This window comes from Diadema antillarum, unplaced genomic scaffold, assembly GCF_040938485.1.
Source record: "Diadema antillarum isolate AM-2024a unplaced genomic scaffold, OU_Dant_1.0 seq00001242_RagTag, whole genome shotgun sequence".
Classification (NCBI taxonomy): domain Eukaryota; kingdom Metazoa; phylum Echinodermata; class Echinoidea; order Diadematoida; family Diadematidae; genus Diadema; species Diadema antillarum.
Window position 1 is genome coordinate 398,326 of NW_027272029.1, and position 17,611 is coordinate 415,936.

General features: G+C 38.0%; 1 protein-coding gene across 1 annotated transcript in view; it reads right to left on the reverse strand.

Moving 5' to 3' along the window:
- LOC139745228 (mutS protein homolog 5-like) overlaps positions 1-8,554 on the reverse strand; it is a gene marked incomplete at its 5' end in the record, with an annotated part of 65,642 nt that extends 57,088 nt beyond the window's left edge. Inside the window, 3 exons of the mRNA XM_071655635.1 lie at positions 4,548-4,669; positions 7,417-7,457; positions 8,376-8,554. Of these exons, the coding sequence (XP_071511736.1) occupies positions 4,548-4,669; positions 7,417-7,457; positions 8,376-8,554 (342 nt within the window). The remainder of the gene's footprint in view (positions 1-4,547; positions 4,670-7,416; positions 7,458-8,375) is intronic.
- Positions 8,555-17,611: the final 9,057 nt, after the last annotated feature.

Sequence of the window (17,611 nt, forward strand, 5' to 3'; positions counted from 1 at the left end):
ACCCTGACCTGAACGAAATAAGAGCAATCTTATCTGATGACTCTTGGTTGGTTTAGTGATGCAAGGTTCCATTTTTACCACGCATTCCATCAATGAAAGATCACAGTGTGGGAATGGTGTCAGCTGAAATCAAGGTAAACTGTTCCAACTCAGAACCGAGTCTATAATTCATTTCACCAGTGATAAGGGTCAAGAAAGTGCTCCATTCCCAGTGAGAGATAAAAAACAAACAAACAACCAAACAAAGAGGGGATACGTGATTTAGGGCGATGGAAGTCTGGTACACCATGGACCTACAACAGGTAGGTCCATGGGTACATTGACACCTACTCTTAGTAAGAGGTGGAGCGCCCCCTATAGGCAGCATTTATACATGCAATGCAGGGATTGAAACTTTGGAGCGATGAGGGATGGTTGGGTTTTTTTTTTCTCTCTCTCTCTCATTTTTTTTTTCTTTAACCCGTTGAAGACGAGTCCCAAGAATACTCGGGCAGGTGTCTATGGGAAATGCTTGTTATAGCAAAATCAGTCCGTCCTCAATGGGTTATAATAGCTCTGGTTGTTTGAGGGTTTGCACATGGTTTTCGTAAACAGGACGTTACCATGTCAAGGAGTTGAGGGAGGAAGCCTGGCTTGACAAGCGGACAGTTTGCCAGCTGACTCCAGGTGATGTGTGACGGTGTGGAAGTGGTGATTTGGGGGGGAACTGATAGAAGATATCCCGTACACTTGAAATATCGCCATGCATTAATGAACCCTACAGGGTTTATTTTGTTGCTTTGTTTTGTCTTATTTTTTTGTTTTGTTTTGTTCCCTATATACACGGCATATGAGTCATTATGAGTCTATGTGGTTCATTAGTTTATTACTTATCGATTTTTTGTACTGGTGTAATTTTAGTTGGTCAAGACAAACATATCCGTTCTCTGTGTAAAATCATATGCCTATGAAATCGGGAACCTACAGTTTTACAAGCTTTAAAGCTTTTATGTAGGCCCCATCATATTTCTTATACTTACTAGTGACATTTTCACATGATATGACCATGTACATTTGTGTCAAGTATATTTCTTTTTCTTTTTCTTCTACAATCAAAAGACATGATTGTATATATTTTGTATTCTTGTTTTGTTGTCAATAATTTTGTAATCTCATCATTGAGAAAATGGAAATATGAAATGAAATTTGAACTGAATTTGAACTGAGTTATCTTCTATGCTCTCCTTGTGTTTCCTCTATTCATTTAGCTCACTAATAGTTATTTGAACACTTCCACATTCTCGCATATTGATTAATTTTTCTGCATTTCTATTTATTTATTCATATCAATTTAATTTCCTAAAGTCTGCAGTCATACAATGATACTTTTCCTGCAAAATTTTTCTTTTGAAATATTGTTACTGCCTGCTTCACCTTTTTAAAGTAAAGATGCTGTTTTCATTTGCACATTAAGCACTAATCTGTAGTTCTGAGTTTTCTGTGCAAATTTTGTCCTTGAATGGATATGAAAAATCCCAGAAATGTCTGAGAATTTCATTTGCCTTTGTTTCTAACTCATCTCCAAATGATCTCCTTTATCCATTTTTGGTCATCTTCCCACCACTTCAGGAAAAATACTGATGTATGCCTGTTTGTCTGCCTGGACTTTTCTTTGTATGCCTATCATTTTGGCTTTCATTTTTCAGAGTTGAGTCCATGTTTCCTTCCTTCCATGTCTTTCTTGGTCTGTGGCTTCATCTACCTGCCATGTGTATACTTTTTTCCATCTGGATTTGTAGGACAATATCACACATCATTAAATTCGTGATTGTGTACCACAGGAACACAATGTTAAAAATTAGTATCAAATTTAACCCCCCAAATGGGAGAAGGACTGGTATTTCCTGGCTCTGAAAGGACATACATTGCATTCAGATAATGAGAAGAAACAGTTTGGCATGTTGTATATTTTGCAAACATCATTCAACTCAGAAACTTTGTGGAAAATTAAAGCACCTATAATCCATGGCATATACAGTATATGGAGATGAAAGTGTTGGAGCCTGATTTCACTTGAGCTATTGTTGATGTCGTTTTTTTTTTTTCAAGTTTCTACAACTGCCCTAGACGGTTAGAAGATCCAGCTAACTCATGGCCCCAAAACAAAGCTCACTCACATGATGTCACTTTCTCATGTGAGGAATGCACTGCCTCAATCAGATGTTGACATATCATATTTCATATCCACTTCAGTGGCTCATTTTTTTGAAGCTAATAAGCTGAGTCAACAAACAACTGCAATTCACTGAGGTTACCATCACACACAGAGATATGATGTCTCATCCCCGGGTAGCACTTCAACAAAATACTCGCGACAGAGACAGTCGGTCCTGCCGCGAAGTTCGCGGGACGCACGCGGAGAACGGCAACTTCCTCTGGAGGGGAGAGAGAGAGAGCGAGGGGAGATTAGCAAATCGTATATCGGTCATGTGACGGGGCCAAATCTACCGGAGCACATGTCTCGGCTTACATCGCCCCTCAGGTCATGTGACAGGTTCAGGATAGGGCCTACAACCTTGCCTCTAGCAACCAACATCATTGAATGGGGTCCACTGGAGGGGGGGGGGGGGCGCTTGGTGCTCTGTTGATGCAACGGACTCAGTGTGGAAATGGTGTAAAGCCACCGGATAAGACAGGCTGATACGAGGGGAAGTTGTTTAACCCTCTGACTTCTGAGCCAGGGATTTCTGAAGAATGAACCTGTTGGGAAATATATACCTCCCCAAAAAATAGGGAGTTATTGGGTTAAAGCTCACACAAAACATGTTAGTTCATCCCTCTCTCACGCGCACTCTCTCTCTCCATATCTCTTTCTCTTTCAACTTAGAAGGCTGTGGTTACCTTGACTCTCAAGCACATGGGAGAATCCCCCTTCCACGGGCTTGAATTAAGGAGATTGCAGCAGAGCAATTAACGACCTTGCTGGCAAAATAGACGACAAAATTAATCTCTCGTGTTTCAGGAGAGCTGAGAAGCCTCTGGCAACCGCATACAACATGCACTCAAATAAGTTCGGATTGGAACTGAAACGTGACCTCGACTTGAACGCTTTCTTATGGCAAATAGTCCTATCGAGTTTGCCGGTGCTGCCTACTAGTTGTGTTTTGTTTTTTGTTTTTCTCCTGACAAGGTTAATGCCAATGAGGACGTATTTACACTGTTTTATCCATTCTTGCAAAAACTCTCACAAATATCAAACCAACTGGGATAGCCCTGCGCAACTGAAACAAAATTGAGCTATATTTAGCGTCAGGTTTAAGCAGTGAGGATAAAGAGATTTTTTAATGAGAATTTCACATTACCACTTTCAAACACTGACACCGTCTACTGGTTAGTTCACAAGAAAAGAAATCTAATCTAAATCTGCGAAATGGAAATACTTCATGATATAGACTCAAATGTTGTCATGCATGTGCAACAAAAATCATAATTGTTAGGAGAAACTCCACTCTTATCAAAGTTGACTCTTTGATATCAGTTCAAATCAAACTAAGCAGCAGAACAGTAAATGCTGAATTACACACTCGACAAAGAAAGCTTGGAAATACATTCTCACATATTTTCAAGAAACAATAACATTTGCAACAATTACATGTGCCAATAAGCTTAGGAGGTGAAGTCATTGCCTCACACACACAGTGCAGACAAATTATGACAGCAGTAGGAAAAAAAACAATCAAGCTTGACAAATTTTTGCATTGCAACACATATTGTGAGATGTTTACAATTATTTACTGTGTCCACACACTGGAAATAATGGTTTTAACATTGTGGGGCTTGCTAAAATTGAATTTCAAAAACTGTTTGTTTCGGGTGTTCATGTGAGCAAGACTTTTCGCAGTTTTAGTCCCCCAGAGTAACACATATGTGTGAATGTATACTATGCTATTAAACAGGATTTGGGCATAGTGGGTTTGAGGAGGTTAAAGCCTCTTATGAAGAAGACAAATTCTTGAAGATTAATGCAGAAACCGAAGAGTATATCATGAGGCAAAAACATCATCTCTTCAGGTGACTGAGGTGTGGTTTTGTGAATACACACAAAATTTTGAAATTGCATACCTAACTTTCTCTTAAAACCTTTTTTTTTCCAACATTTACGATTCTGTTTGTTTGATTTTATTCCATTCACCAAAGTTCACTTGAACACATAGAAGCAATAGGCTTGTATATGTTCCAGTCTCTATTACAGCGCTACCATAGACACACAAGGTATTGCATACCCATATATTTTGCGAGGTTTTTATTTGTGTGAATTACACAAGTCTGGTGATATTCGTGAATTCAACAACACACAAACATTATCAACTCTTACCTTGACATGACTGCAACATATATACATGCGTACATGGGGGTCTCCCTTTATAACTGTATGCCACGATTGCGAATGCAACCATTTGCGAAATTGTTGGGAAGTTCCGACTCGCAAAAAATTAGACTCACTACATATATGGCATATGCAGTAGGTTAGCACTGGGATGCATAGCGGCACAGTCCATGGGCCTTACCATGCAGGTAGCATCGAAGGAGAGAAGGGCCGATAGGTGGATCGTCCTCTCTGCCTCAGTGAAGTGGTCCGGGATGGAGGGAAGACTCATCGCTAGGACTCTTCTCTTACACACCTCTAGAGCTGGGGGAGAAAAGTATAGGAGATAGATAGATAGATACATACATAGGTAGGTAGATAGGTAGATAGATAGATAGATAGATAGATATATAGATAGATATAGAGAAGGATAGAGATAGAATAGATAGAATAGATAGATAGATAGAGATAGACAGATAGAGAGAGATAGAAATAGACAGAGAGATAGATGGGAAGATAAATATAAAGAGAGATAGAAATAGATATATTTATATAGATAGGTAGATAGGTAAATAGATAGATAGATACATAGATAGGTAGATAGGTAAATAGATAGATAGATAGATAAATAGATAGATAGATAAATAGATAGATAGATAGATAGATAGATAGATAGACAGATAGATAGATAGATAGATATAGAGACAAAAGGAAAGAGCAAAAGAAAGGGATGAATGAAGGGGATGAAAAGAGAGGGGAAAAAGGAAGAGAGGGGTGATAGAGAGAAAGAACGTAGAAGTTTAAATTAAAAATATCTTCATAGTTGTATCGTAAAGCTGTTAGATTTATCTTGCTTTATATTGCTGGGGGGTTGCTGGGGGGGGGGGGGGGGGGGAATGGGGGAAAACAGCTATTCCTCTCTCAGAACTATTCAAATGTTATATTTTAAAACTGATAGGAGCAATGTTAATTACTACAAGCTCCAATTATGTCAAACTGTGGTTGAACTTTTGATGATGAAAAAGCATGAAATGATGAAAATCACATAGAAGTCATACACACTGACAGCTGACTAGGAGATTTTATCCCACATTGCTCTTGCTCTAGAACTGAAAATGTAGGCCCTTGTTTGGATTTTGTGAAAAATACTGATGATAATTGTTCTTTATCTGTTACCTGGCCACATGATCATGATCTATCCCCTTCTCCCTCTCTCTCTCTCTCTCTCTTGCTATATATATATATATATATATATATATATATATATATATATATATATATATATATATATATATATATAGATAGATAGATAGATAGATATATATACAATGGATAAACACCAATTAATACAACAACACAACACAACACAACACAACACAACACAACACAACACAACACAACACAACACAACACAACACAACACAACACAACACAACACAACACAACACAGCACAACACAACACAACACAACACAACACAACACAACACAACACAACACAACACACAACACAAGAGAGAAGTCAAATGGAAAGTGAAACAGTTCATCTAGACGAGCTTTAATATCAATAGGGCCATTACAAATAATGGCTCTGTACAGTATTATTAAAAAAAAGCACCAACAATTTGAGAAACGAGCAAAGACAAAGGTAAACTGAATATATCCCCAACGTTAAATATACTGGTACAAATGATGCACATACAGATGTCGTTGAAGGTTAATTACACACCAGTTTTATTGTACAGTCAGGAAAAGATGAAATCAACACTGGTAGATACAGTTACAGCTGAATGCTCCCTGGCAATTAAGTCCTTAACACCACCGGAAACACAGATATTATATTTCGTCTGTGTAAATGGTGAGGTCTTAAACCTTCTGAGGGCATAGAGTTTTAAAGCCTTAAACACTTCAGTCTTAATTGTGCTGGCAATATATTTCATGAATGCATACTATCAAAAATATGCTGCCATAGAATAAGATTTAAAGATACTTTCTTCTCTTCTATGATCATGAGCAACCTCATGTGCATGAGAACTCAAAGACAAATAAAACTGGCACTGACTTAGCTATACTTTGTCGCGTGAAGTTACAATGTTACGTTGTAGGTAAATCATTTTCTTTGTCGTGGTACAACTACCCATAATAAATGTATATTTGGAGTATAGTTCCGTGGTAGCATCTCACTGCAAACTTTCCACTTATTAAACATATTTTGGCAATTCTGGCAAGCCAATCAGATTTTTATTTTGTGAGGTTGTTTGTTGTTTTTTTCTCTGTTGGCATACAAGTATTTATCCTGTAGGTCAACAAAACAACTGGTTTTAAGGACAAAAAGCTTTGTTCAAGAAAATTTAATAGCAAAAACCAATATCATCATTTAAAAAGATGCATTGCAAGCTGCAGATAATGGGTGTAAACATTTCTTTACAAACATGACAAAAAAAGAAGAAGAAGAAAATGACCAAAGGGAAGGCATTGATGTAACAGATACAAAGTAGATTCACAGGCAGCTTGATATGAATAGGATGGGGTACACCAGTGACATCACATTGTTTTATTGAAAAGAGTCTGCTGAAGTCAGTTGCTAGGAGACACTACAATACTAAGCAGTTGAAAATTAAAATAATGCAGATGTATACCCACGTAAAAAGCTTACATCACAGCATGTAAAACATTTTACCACTTATTTTACAATTGCAAAACAGGTTTTCACACACCACAAAAAAAAAAGAAAAAAAAAACTCAATTACGTTTAACCCTTTGCATTCACGATCTTGCGATTTCCTTGGGAATTAAAATATGGCACATCTGATTCCTGTAAGCAATGGGTTTAGGGAAAAACTAATTGCAACGGGACTAGCTGACTTCAATACATGGCACAAATGGTTCCCGCAAGCAAATGGTTAATTGAGGGATTTATTAAAACAGGACTAGCTGAAGTCAACACGTGGTTCCCGTAAGCAATGGCTTCAGGGAAAATTCATTGAAATGGGACTAGGTGAGGTCAATGTATAGCACAAATAGTTCCTGTAAGCAAAGGGTCAATTGAGGGATTTATTGAAATAGGACTAGCTAAAGTCAACATATGGCAATAGTGGTTCCTGTAAGCAATGGCTTCAGGGAAGAATTTATTGAAATAGGACTAGCTGAGGTTAATAGGCATACATGGCATAATAGGTTCCATAAGCAATGGGTTGGGGGAAGAATTTATTCAAACGGGACTAGTTGAGGTCAATTACATTGCACACTTGGTTCCCAGGCATAGGCAATGGGTTCAGGGAAGAATTGACTGAAACAGGACTAGCTGAGGTCAATACATGGCAAAGTCGGTTCCCGTATGCAATGGCTTCAGGAAAGAACTGAATTCATTGAAAAGGGACTAGTTGAGGTCTAAACACGGCATAATTGGTTCCCGTACACAATGGGTTCAGGGAAGAATTGACTGAAACGGGACTAGCTGAGGTCAATACAAGGCAAAGTTGATTCCCGTATGCAATGGCTTCAGGGAAGAATTCATTGAAAAGGGACTAGTTGAGGTCTAAACACGACATAATTGGTTCCCGTACACAATGGGTTCAGGGAAGAATTGACTGAAATGGGACTAGGTGAGGTCAATACATGGCACAATCAGTTCCCGAATGTCAGAGGTTCAGGGAGGAATTTATTAAAATGGGACTAGCTGAGGTCTAAGCACGGAACAATTGGTTCCCGTACGCAGTGGGTTCAGGGAAGAATTTACTGAAACGGGACTAGGTGAGGTCTAAACACGACATAATTGGTTCCCGTACAGAATGGGTTCAGGGAATAATTTACTGAAACAGAACTAGCTGAGGTCAATACATGGCATAGTCGGTTCCCGTAAGCAAGGGGTTAAGGGAGGAATTTATTGATATGGAACCAACCAAGAGAACAGATGCTAAACGACACAGTTGCTAGGAGGCAATACAACACTGGCACTCCTCCAGCGTTAGTAGCCTCCGGGAGTCTCCCCAGCATCCCGAGAGAATATGACATCAACGTGGCACACCGCACCTCATGTCATCTGCGCAGTCATCCGGCACCTCTTTCAAACCCAGGAAGACTTCTAACCAACAGAAATGGATGTATTCAATATAGCTTCCTTTAACGGTGCTGTACCTCATTCTTTGGACGGCCAACTTGTGCCGGGAGCCAAATTCTCGGTGGCTTAGATGCTTGTCTCCAACAGTGTGCTGATCAAAACAAAGAACCATAAACAAAAAGCATGGAATACATCCAATTGCTGTAATTTTTTTCTATCTTCCTCCCTAGTCCTGCAGGAAAGACCTGTTTTAATCTACTGTCCTTGGTAGTCTAGTGCATTTTAGACTTCTTCGGTCATTTTACATGACATGTGTGAACTGCAATGAAACTGGTCAGCGTGACAATATTGTCTTTGAAACCATGAGAACAGGTTAAGCTGAAAGGAAATCCTTCTCTGGAATCCCGCACATGCTAAAGAGATGGCTTTACAAGCTCCTCAGAACATCCAGTGAATTTGGGGAAAGGGTTTCGAGGGCAGCAGGCTAGCTCGCCTTGGCTCCCGTTTCCCACTCCTGCCCCTGTTAATGTCCGCCTTCCTGCAGTAAATCCAGCACAAATTGTCTGAGCGACACTGCGAGGTGGGAAGCAGCCGGAAATGTCGAACATATGCCGGGATTTTCATGCGTAGATCACAAAAAGAAGTTCCAAGATATTGAGGTCGACACACTGTCATATCACATGGGTTTATCAAATCACGTACCAGTAAGCGATTGGATAAACATGATCACGTGATCATACAATGTCACCTGTTTTCTTTGTCCATGGGTAGAACTTTTATGTTATGTTCTTCTATGGGAATACAATGTTGTGCAAACTAATGTCAAATCAATCTTAAACTATGGAACAACAACATCTTAAGTGCATATGATAGATCAACATTTTATTATCTATAAACTGCTGGAAACTGAACAACCGAAAATTTACAACACATGAAGAAATATGATTGTCAGGAACAGTGCGTGATACAGTTGGAGTATTTTATTCACGAGACACATGCTCAAAAGCTGTATGCCGCTGGTTGTGCAAAAATGACTACCATCAAAAACTTCAAGTTGGATGTACTCATGCATTTTAACAGTTATTGGACTAAACACATGTCATGTAACAGGTGATGACTTCCGTTTTCAGGAATAGACAGACATATGTTCATACTTCAAAGTTTGTGAGGCTTTATTTTGGGAGGTTTTAAACTCCCTAAATCACATTTCTAAGCCCTGCATATAGAACATTCTGTATCTGCCCCACCCTCTTCTTAAACCTGTCATTATGTTAACATTGTTCATAGCATCAAAACAAAAGACAACTACCCTGATCTATCCTCTTGTGTATCTCTCCTCTGTTACATGGAAGTGGAAAAAGTGCCAATCTTAACAGCCTGCCCTTCAAAATATCTTGAACATATCACTGCCGGAAACAGACCCTGCAGATTGTCTCATTGCAGCAGAGACAGAAAAACAGGAGATAATTGTTGCAGAAAAAAAAAATTCCATTTCATCTTCTTAAAGGGTGTGTACAGTTCTGGTCGAGGTGAAGATTTAGCTTTTAACGTTTTGCGAGATATTCAGAAACCACTCTATGAGATGTCAAAGAGCATGCAATTCTAAGGGGTATCAAAAGTTTATTTGATGAAAATCGGTTTTGAAATAGCTGAGATATCCAAAAACAAGGTGAAACAAAGAGATCCTCATAAAGTTGTGGCATGTCGCCTTTTATCATTATCACTTTTTTGGATATCTCAGCCATTTGAAAACCAATTTTCATCAAATAAACATTGAATCCTTCTTAGAATTACATGCTCTTTCATATATTATAAGAGGTTTCTCATTATCTCACTGAAGATTGTTCAAAACATGAATCCCCACCTCAACCAGTACTATACAGTCCCTTTAACACTAGCTGGCCAATCACCATTTCATTCTGGGGGTGATATAATATATGGCATTCGCCATCTGAAAACATCATTGTGATTTTGTCTTTTTTTAATGAATGAGCTCTCCAAATTCATGAATTACCATAGATAACTGTTATATTTGTTACTTTCCAGAGCTCAAAGTGCCCTTCACGTCTGAACAAACATTTGTGCCCTCTCTAATCACTTAAAGATAGCATGACCAAGGGCATGTCAATTACCTTCCTGAACATTTTCAGATGTTTTCATCGTGCAAAATCTGGCATTGCAGGAATGGCAATTCTCAGAAGCGTTTAAACCAAAATGCCTCTTCCCAAACCTGTTTTTTTTTTTACTGGAGCCTAAATTATTTGAAATTGATGAACTGGTGCAACGTCCTACTTGTGTCATTCATGTTCTTTTCAAATAGCGTTACAACAATCTGGTTAGTAGAGAAGTTTAAAGAAGGTGACTTGTCAAATGTTTCCTCTATGCACATATTTGAGACAAAAAGTCAAGTTTCTCAACAAGTCTAACAAGATACCTCCTCACCTTTGTCTATTTAACAAGGCACCCAGGCAAGTTTCAAATACTGGAACTGTCTTTACAACATGTTGTGCTTGATGAAGGCCTCTACAGTTTCCCTTTTTGTTGTTGTTTTGGGTTGCATTTTGTTTGTTTGTTTTTTTTGGGGGGGGAAGAGGTGGAGCATTTGTTCTGAAAAATGTATAATGTTGAGTTCATCTGTAAAACAAGCATGTGCTGCAAATCATGCTGAATTTTAAAACTTGTTATATTGAGTATTACAATATTTGTAGGAACTGTCCTTTCCACATATTTACCTCTCTCTACTAAATGCATATACAGAGTTTGCGTTGGTTTGTTAATGTTGTTGTTGTTGTTACTGCTATTGGTGCTTTGTTTCTTTTTTTTTAAAACATTGATATTACCCCATATCCTTGCAAAAAGGTTAATCTAGAAAGCATCACAAAAATCATTGGATTGACCTTTTCGCCCAAGCTCTTCATACCAGTAGAATTCCATATCTCTTGAAGAATTACCGTACCGGGTTTCTAATCTCAGTAATATTTCATCAGATCATTATCGTGTACATCTCTGGGCTTTTTCTTTTTTCTTTTTTTGTTCCCTGCATTTGTTAGTTGGATTTGTTGGATTAATCTGGATTAGATCTCGGGGATCTCAAAAGCAATCCAGGAGGGGCGAATTCGACGGATGAGGCAGGGAACGGGAATGGGGCGCTGAAAATCCATTGTGGAATCCGACGAGGCTGGTGCTGCAATCATGCGATGTTAAACAAATAACCAGCAATAGACTCTTTCCCAATATTCTGACAAGTGACTCGACAACGCAGATGGTTTCCCAGAGTTGACCCAATTGGCTATGTGGGATTTCTTTGAATGTACTTGACCTTTTCTGAGCGACCGAAAGTTTAATTGATGTACAGCAGGAGATTTCATGCTATCGGATATGTTAGTTTCTTCTTCATGTACTGTGAATGAATTATTAAAGCCTATACTTGCATCAGACATTTGCACTAACTTTGCTACTGCTTTCTACTTTGTGTGTGTATTGTGGGAAACAGCTAGCAAGAGAAGGAGAATGACAAAGAAAGAAAGATGGAATGCAAATGGCGGGAGCAAAGTCATGAATTTACAAACTGTAACAATCTGACTAAAATTTTGACAATCCTATCTCTTTAACTAAAAATTTGACGATTCTCCTTATAAAAAAATAGAAAATCTGCTTTACAAACCATCCCCTCTTTTGATACATGCCACCCTCGAATTCAAAAATTTCTCACCCGCACAATGAATTAACTTGACTTAACTCAATTAAGCCAGTTTTTCACAATATACTTATTTATTCATTCATTGAACTAATCAATTAATTAATTTTTATTTATTTATTTATGTATTCATCTATTCAATAATTCATGTGTTATGTATCTATTTCTTTATATATCTATTCATTCATCTATAATTGTAGCATGAGAAAATAATTTCATGGAATGACCATCTGCCTGACCCTAAAGGATTAGAGAGAATATCCCTTTTGCTGTTTCTCAATAACTGCTGATTAATAAAGGATACAGTCTTATGAAAGCTACTGCCTAACAGTCGGATGCAGAATCATAGGATTTTATTTCTGTTTTTTCTTTGTTTTTGTTTTTTTGTTTTTTTGTTTTTTGTTTTTTTTGGGGGGGGAGGAGGGAGAAGAGGGGGCGGTCATTCGTAGATGGAAGAGGGGTCTACCTGTATCCAGGGAGTTGGGTGTTCCACCTCCCTGCAGTAGCATAATAGGAATGGCACACATGGCCACAAGTGGAAAGTGAATTACCCTAAGCATGATGTTTGGTATGATTTAACCCTCTGTGTGCTATGAGTGATGATTGGCACAGAAAACCCCATAGCATTGTACGCACTGTCCAAAGTCCCTGGCACAGATAGGGTTAAATATGAGGGTGGAAATCATATGCATGCACAATATTCTGCCAGAGCCTTTTAAAAAAACTCCCTCACATTCATCAGATGTTTTCGTTGATATCATTTGCTCTGAGGGGGGAGGGGGTTGTCATTTTTTTATCATGTTGGTGAACTTCTAGTTCTGGAAAATACACACCCATTCCAAATATTCCTTTCTTGCTTGGTAATCTGGGGGTGAAAGATTCAACTATAGTCAGCAGTTCCATAAACAACACCACCTACCTTTTTTTTTAAAAAAAATCCCTTGCATTTCCCTCCTCCAACATCTCTTTTGATCATGTAGAAATTACAATTCCAGCACCAGAGATAATTGGCATCATGGGCATCTTGCCATAAAAAGTATGTTGGAGTAAAGGCAGTTATCTGATTGTCTCTAAGCATCTCATCACAACACTTTTTCACTTCATGGAAACAGAAATAAAGGACATCACTCAAACACGCTGCGTGGGACACTGCAAGAATCAGCTCTGTCATTTTCATCTGTTTTCCAAAGAGTTACAGCGCCCTCTCAGGTGAATGCATGCATGACTGACCAAATTCTCTTCACTTCCTGATTGGTAAAAGCTTAGTGTCTTCTGAGAGTGTGGACTGCACGCCGTTCACAAAAAAATTGGCACCTCTTTGCGGAAGCAGCCACCGATATGTGGTTAATGCTGGATCAAAGAAGAGCCAACAAGAGCTATGGGGTAGAGTGAGAGGTGGTGAAGAATTCACGGAGTAAAAGATGACCCCTTCCCCTCCTCATGAAAGAGAAGTTTAATAATTAAAAAGCAAAAGTAAAAGAGAAGAGTAGGTAAGGAGAAGAACAATGACACCAAGAAGGAATATGACAATGATGTAAATAATGCTGATTTTTATTTTAACCCCCTCCACCGGCTCCTTCTATAAGAGTACAACAAGACCACCCAAGACAATCTATAGGCCACCCATGAAAAGAAAAAAAAAAATCATTCTCTCCCTCCCCCCCCCCTCGATTCCAACCCACGTACCGACATATTATTAGCTTAAAACAGTTTTTGATATAGAGCAAGAGAAATGTGATATCTAGCTAGTTTTGAACACTTGGCCCCACCTACGAGGGGTCACTGATTGAGATATATCTCCTCAGGGTGGTTCCTAAACAAATTTCGTTAAGGTCTAACGCCGCCGGTGAGCACAGTATGTAATAATGTGAACACATTCAAGCTAAGAACATGTGGTAAAGCAGACAAGTGACAGTGGTAACTTAAGTGAGACTTGTCTTGGGTGAGCTAACATAAATGTGATTTTTCTCTTCTAAATAAGAACATCAGCAAAATTACACAGACAGATACATTGTATATGGATGGATGGATATATAGACAGGTAAATAGACATAATATGAACATAGAGTAAGTAAACAGAGAGAGAAAGAAAGGGATAGATAGTTAGAAATATATATTCATATAGTTCTATATAGATACATAATTGAATGAGAGAGATAAAGGTGATACATAGTTAGAAATATGTATTCATATAGTTCTATACAGATACATAAATGAATGAATAAGGAGAGAGAGAGAGAGAGCGAACAGTGATATATAGTTAGAAATATATATTTTCATACATTTCATTTGCTGGAACCAGAATCAAACCTATAGGCCTACTTTCCAAAATGATTTTGGACCAAAGAGATAGGATCTAAATTAGTGAAGCAGAGGGGCAGATAGTGTATCCATTATAGTACAGCATTAAGGTAGGCCTACTTCCTTGCTGTAATATTTCTAATTTTCTCAAATCTGCTGTTCTTTTGCTGTACTAAGTTTACTTTAATAGTTGGGAGAATATTTTTTAATGTCATATCATTAAAAAATAAATCTGAATGACACATCTGAAACATCTATGGATATACCTCATCTTAATCTCTCAGAACATTAAGGGCAAGCCATATACACAAATCATCTACAAATCTCTTCATTCATTCTTTTGAATGAGGCATTATGATATATATATATATATATATATATATATACGATACTTGATTTATTACTTATTACTCTACAGCCTCCATCTTATCACGAGTCTAAACTGAATCCAACCACGAGTATCTTGCCATCACGTATCATTTGAAGTGTAGCTAAAAGAAGCATCTTCCTGCGGAAGTGTTCTTGTCATGAGAGTGGTCACCTCCTTTTCTCTTTCTAATTTGGACATAGTGTCCTATCTCCCTCTCTCTCTCTTCCTCTTCCTCTTTCTCTTTTATCTCTTTGTTTCTCTCCCTCTTACATTCTCTCTCTCTCTCTCTCTCTCTCTCTCTCTCTCTCTCTCATTGCTTTATGATCTCTCCTTGATATCCACTCACCAGCCTCTTCTAATAATCATATCACATAACACACTCTATGGACAATAACCCATTGTGTCATAGAAACTACATATCTTAGGTTTGGCACTTTATCTCTCTATTACAATCTTTACTTCTTGTACTTGGTTTTTTTCAAGAAAGAGCATATATATATATATATATATATATCATATATAAATATGTATATTGGCCTACATCTTTTAGATGGGCCTTTCGCTGTTCATAAGAAATAGTCTGTATTGGTTGAAGAAGTTTCATAAATCTCTCTACGTAATTGTTACATTCCTAACTAATTCTTGTATTGGTAAAATGTCACCAAAAAAAAAAAAAGAATCAAATTTCCCGTTTCTCTCTAAATTTGGCATTTTGGGGGTAATTTTCTTTGCAGTTTTGCACTGACTTTAATAGTACCTAAGACTGGTCCAATGTAATCTTTTGCCACTATCAATACATGCGATATGCAATGAAATCCAGAGGTGCTAGTTGAATGAGGGCAAGAGGATTGATTTCTGCAGCAAAATTACCCCAGGGCTCAAAGGGTTAAAATTTAGCATTTCTCAATTTTAGCCATCTACCTCCATGCCAAGAAAGACTGTGTATACTGTTTTGAGTATGCTTGGTGAAGATGATACAGTGCACAGCCATGAACTAGCTTCGGACAGAGGATGTGAACTGTGATGAAATTTGCATGTTTAACTTGTACAGTGTACTTCCGTTATAACAAACAAGGTTAAAATGAAATTTTGGTAATAATGAAAAAAGGGTCATGTTAAAAAAATCAACATTTATATATATTTCTACACTTTATCTGTTCGACATTAATGAAATTTCGACATAATGAAATTTCGACACAATGAAAGAAAACTGCCGGTCCAGAGGACTTTGTTATAATGGGAGTCGCCTGTAAATGACATTTCTAGATGGAAAAGTATCTCTGATATACGAATTCTAACAATAATATTTCCTGTATCTATGTATCAATGTAATTGTTTCAGTGCACGTAGCACATTCATCTATGCAACTAACCCTCTTGAGTTAGAACAATTATATAAGCTTTTCAAATTTTATTACAAACATTTGATATAATGATATTATACTGGAGTTATACAACTGTACTGGCAGACACAATAGTGAGGATCTGTTCACCGAGTCCTATTTTCCCATTATTCATATGTCAACTCCAACTCTACATTTTGCAGTGAGATTCAGTATTATGTACAGGTTTTCAGGCATGACAAAGCAAATGATCAATCCAAGTTCTACCACCCTATCCCATCACTCCATTCTAAACACACAGCAAACGATCAATTCAAGTTCTGCAATCCCAAGCCCACCCCTCCATTCTGAACATGCAACAAAAGACAGCCCCAACCTATATACTGGTACTTCTATTTCTCAAAGTCAAGGATAACTGTTGCCAACTGTGTTTGAAATCCTTCATCCGTCCTACATTCTGGCATTCAATGTTCTGTCTCATCAAGTTCAGTCTGCGGTCACAGAACCAGATGTCTTTTGGCCGCGTCAAATGGCAAATCAAGCCGTTGCCTAATGGTGCCGACGTCACAAGGGTCCAAAGTCTAGAGAGAGCAGGCGGGAATTCGTTTGTTCGTTCGTTCGTTCATTCGTTCGTTGCCAAATGCTGTCTGCCCGACAATCACAACACAATGCCAGTCCCGACGACGACAGGACGCTTTCAAAGTTTGTCGTCACGGGTTCAAAGTCCGCGCCTCGGCAAACACTGCAGGCATGTTGATAGTTACAGCACCAAATAGAGAAGCGATCGAGTCCTTTACGATCACTCGTACAGGCCAACCCATTCCTGATGTAGGGGAATTTACCGGAAGTGAGTGGATACATGTGTGGATGGTGGCACGTAATTGTTAAATGATTCCAGCTCTTTCTATATTACACTGTTGTGCTACATTGTCATGACTGCCTATAAGTGAGCTTTTAACAAACTTTTTGATTCTTAAGACAATAAAACACTTAAACAGACATTCATATATATCATTTACTAAGACATTGTCAACACAAGAAAAAAAATGAAAAGAAACAGAGGGAATTTTTCTGTGTTCTATCATCCATCATTTTCAAGAGATAGGGAATGATATCAACAACAAAAAATCACCTTTCCTGTGATTGAAAGGTCTTGAAGTGACAAGTGATGACTAAAGTCAGCCTTTAATAAGTTTTATTCCAAGGAATTATTGGAGAGTTTCCATCAATCAATTCGATATGTTTCTTTTTTCTTCCTTCTGCCATTTCTCCCATTGTTAGCTATCATGCCAAAGACTACCACTAATCAGAACACTACAGTATATAACTTCAGCATAATATTGTACATTACAACCACAAAAAAAAGATGACTCCAGTGAAAATAATCATTACTGAACATTCATATGATGCAATAAATATATGAGAAAAATAGGTGTTTTCCCTCTATACACCCACCTGACGATGTCCCAGGCACTAGCAGAGACTGAAACGAAATTAA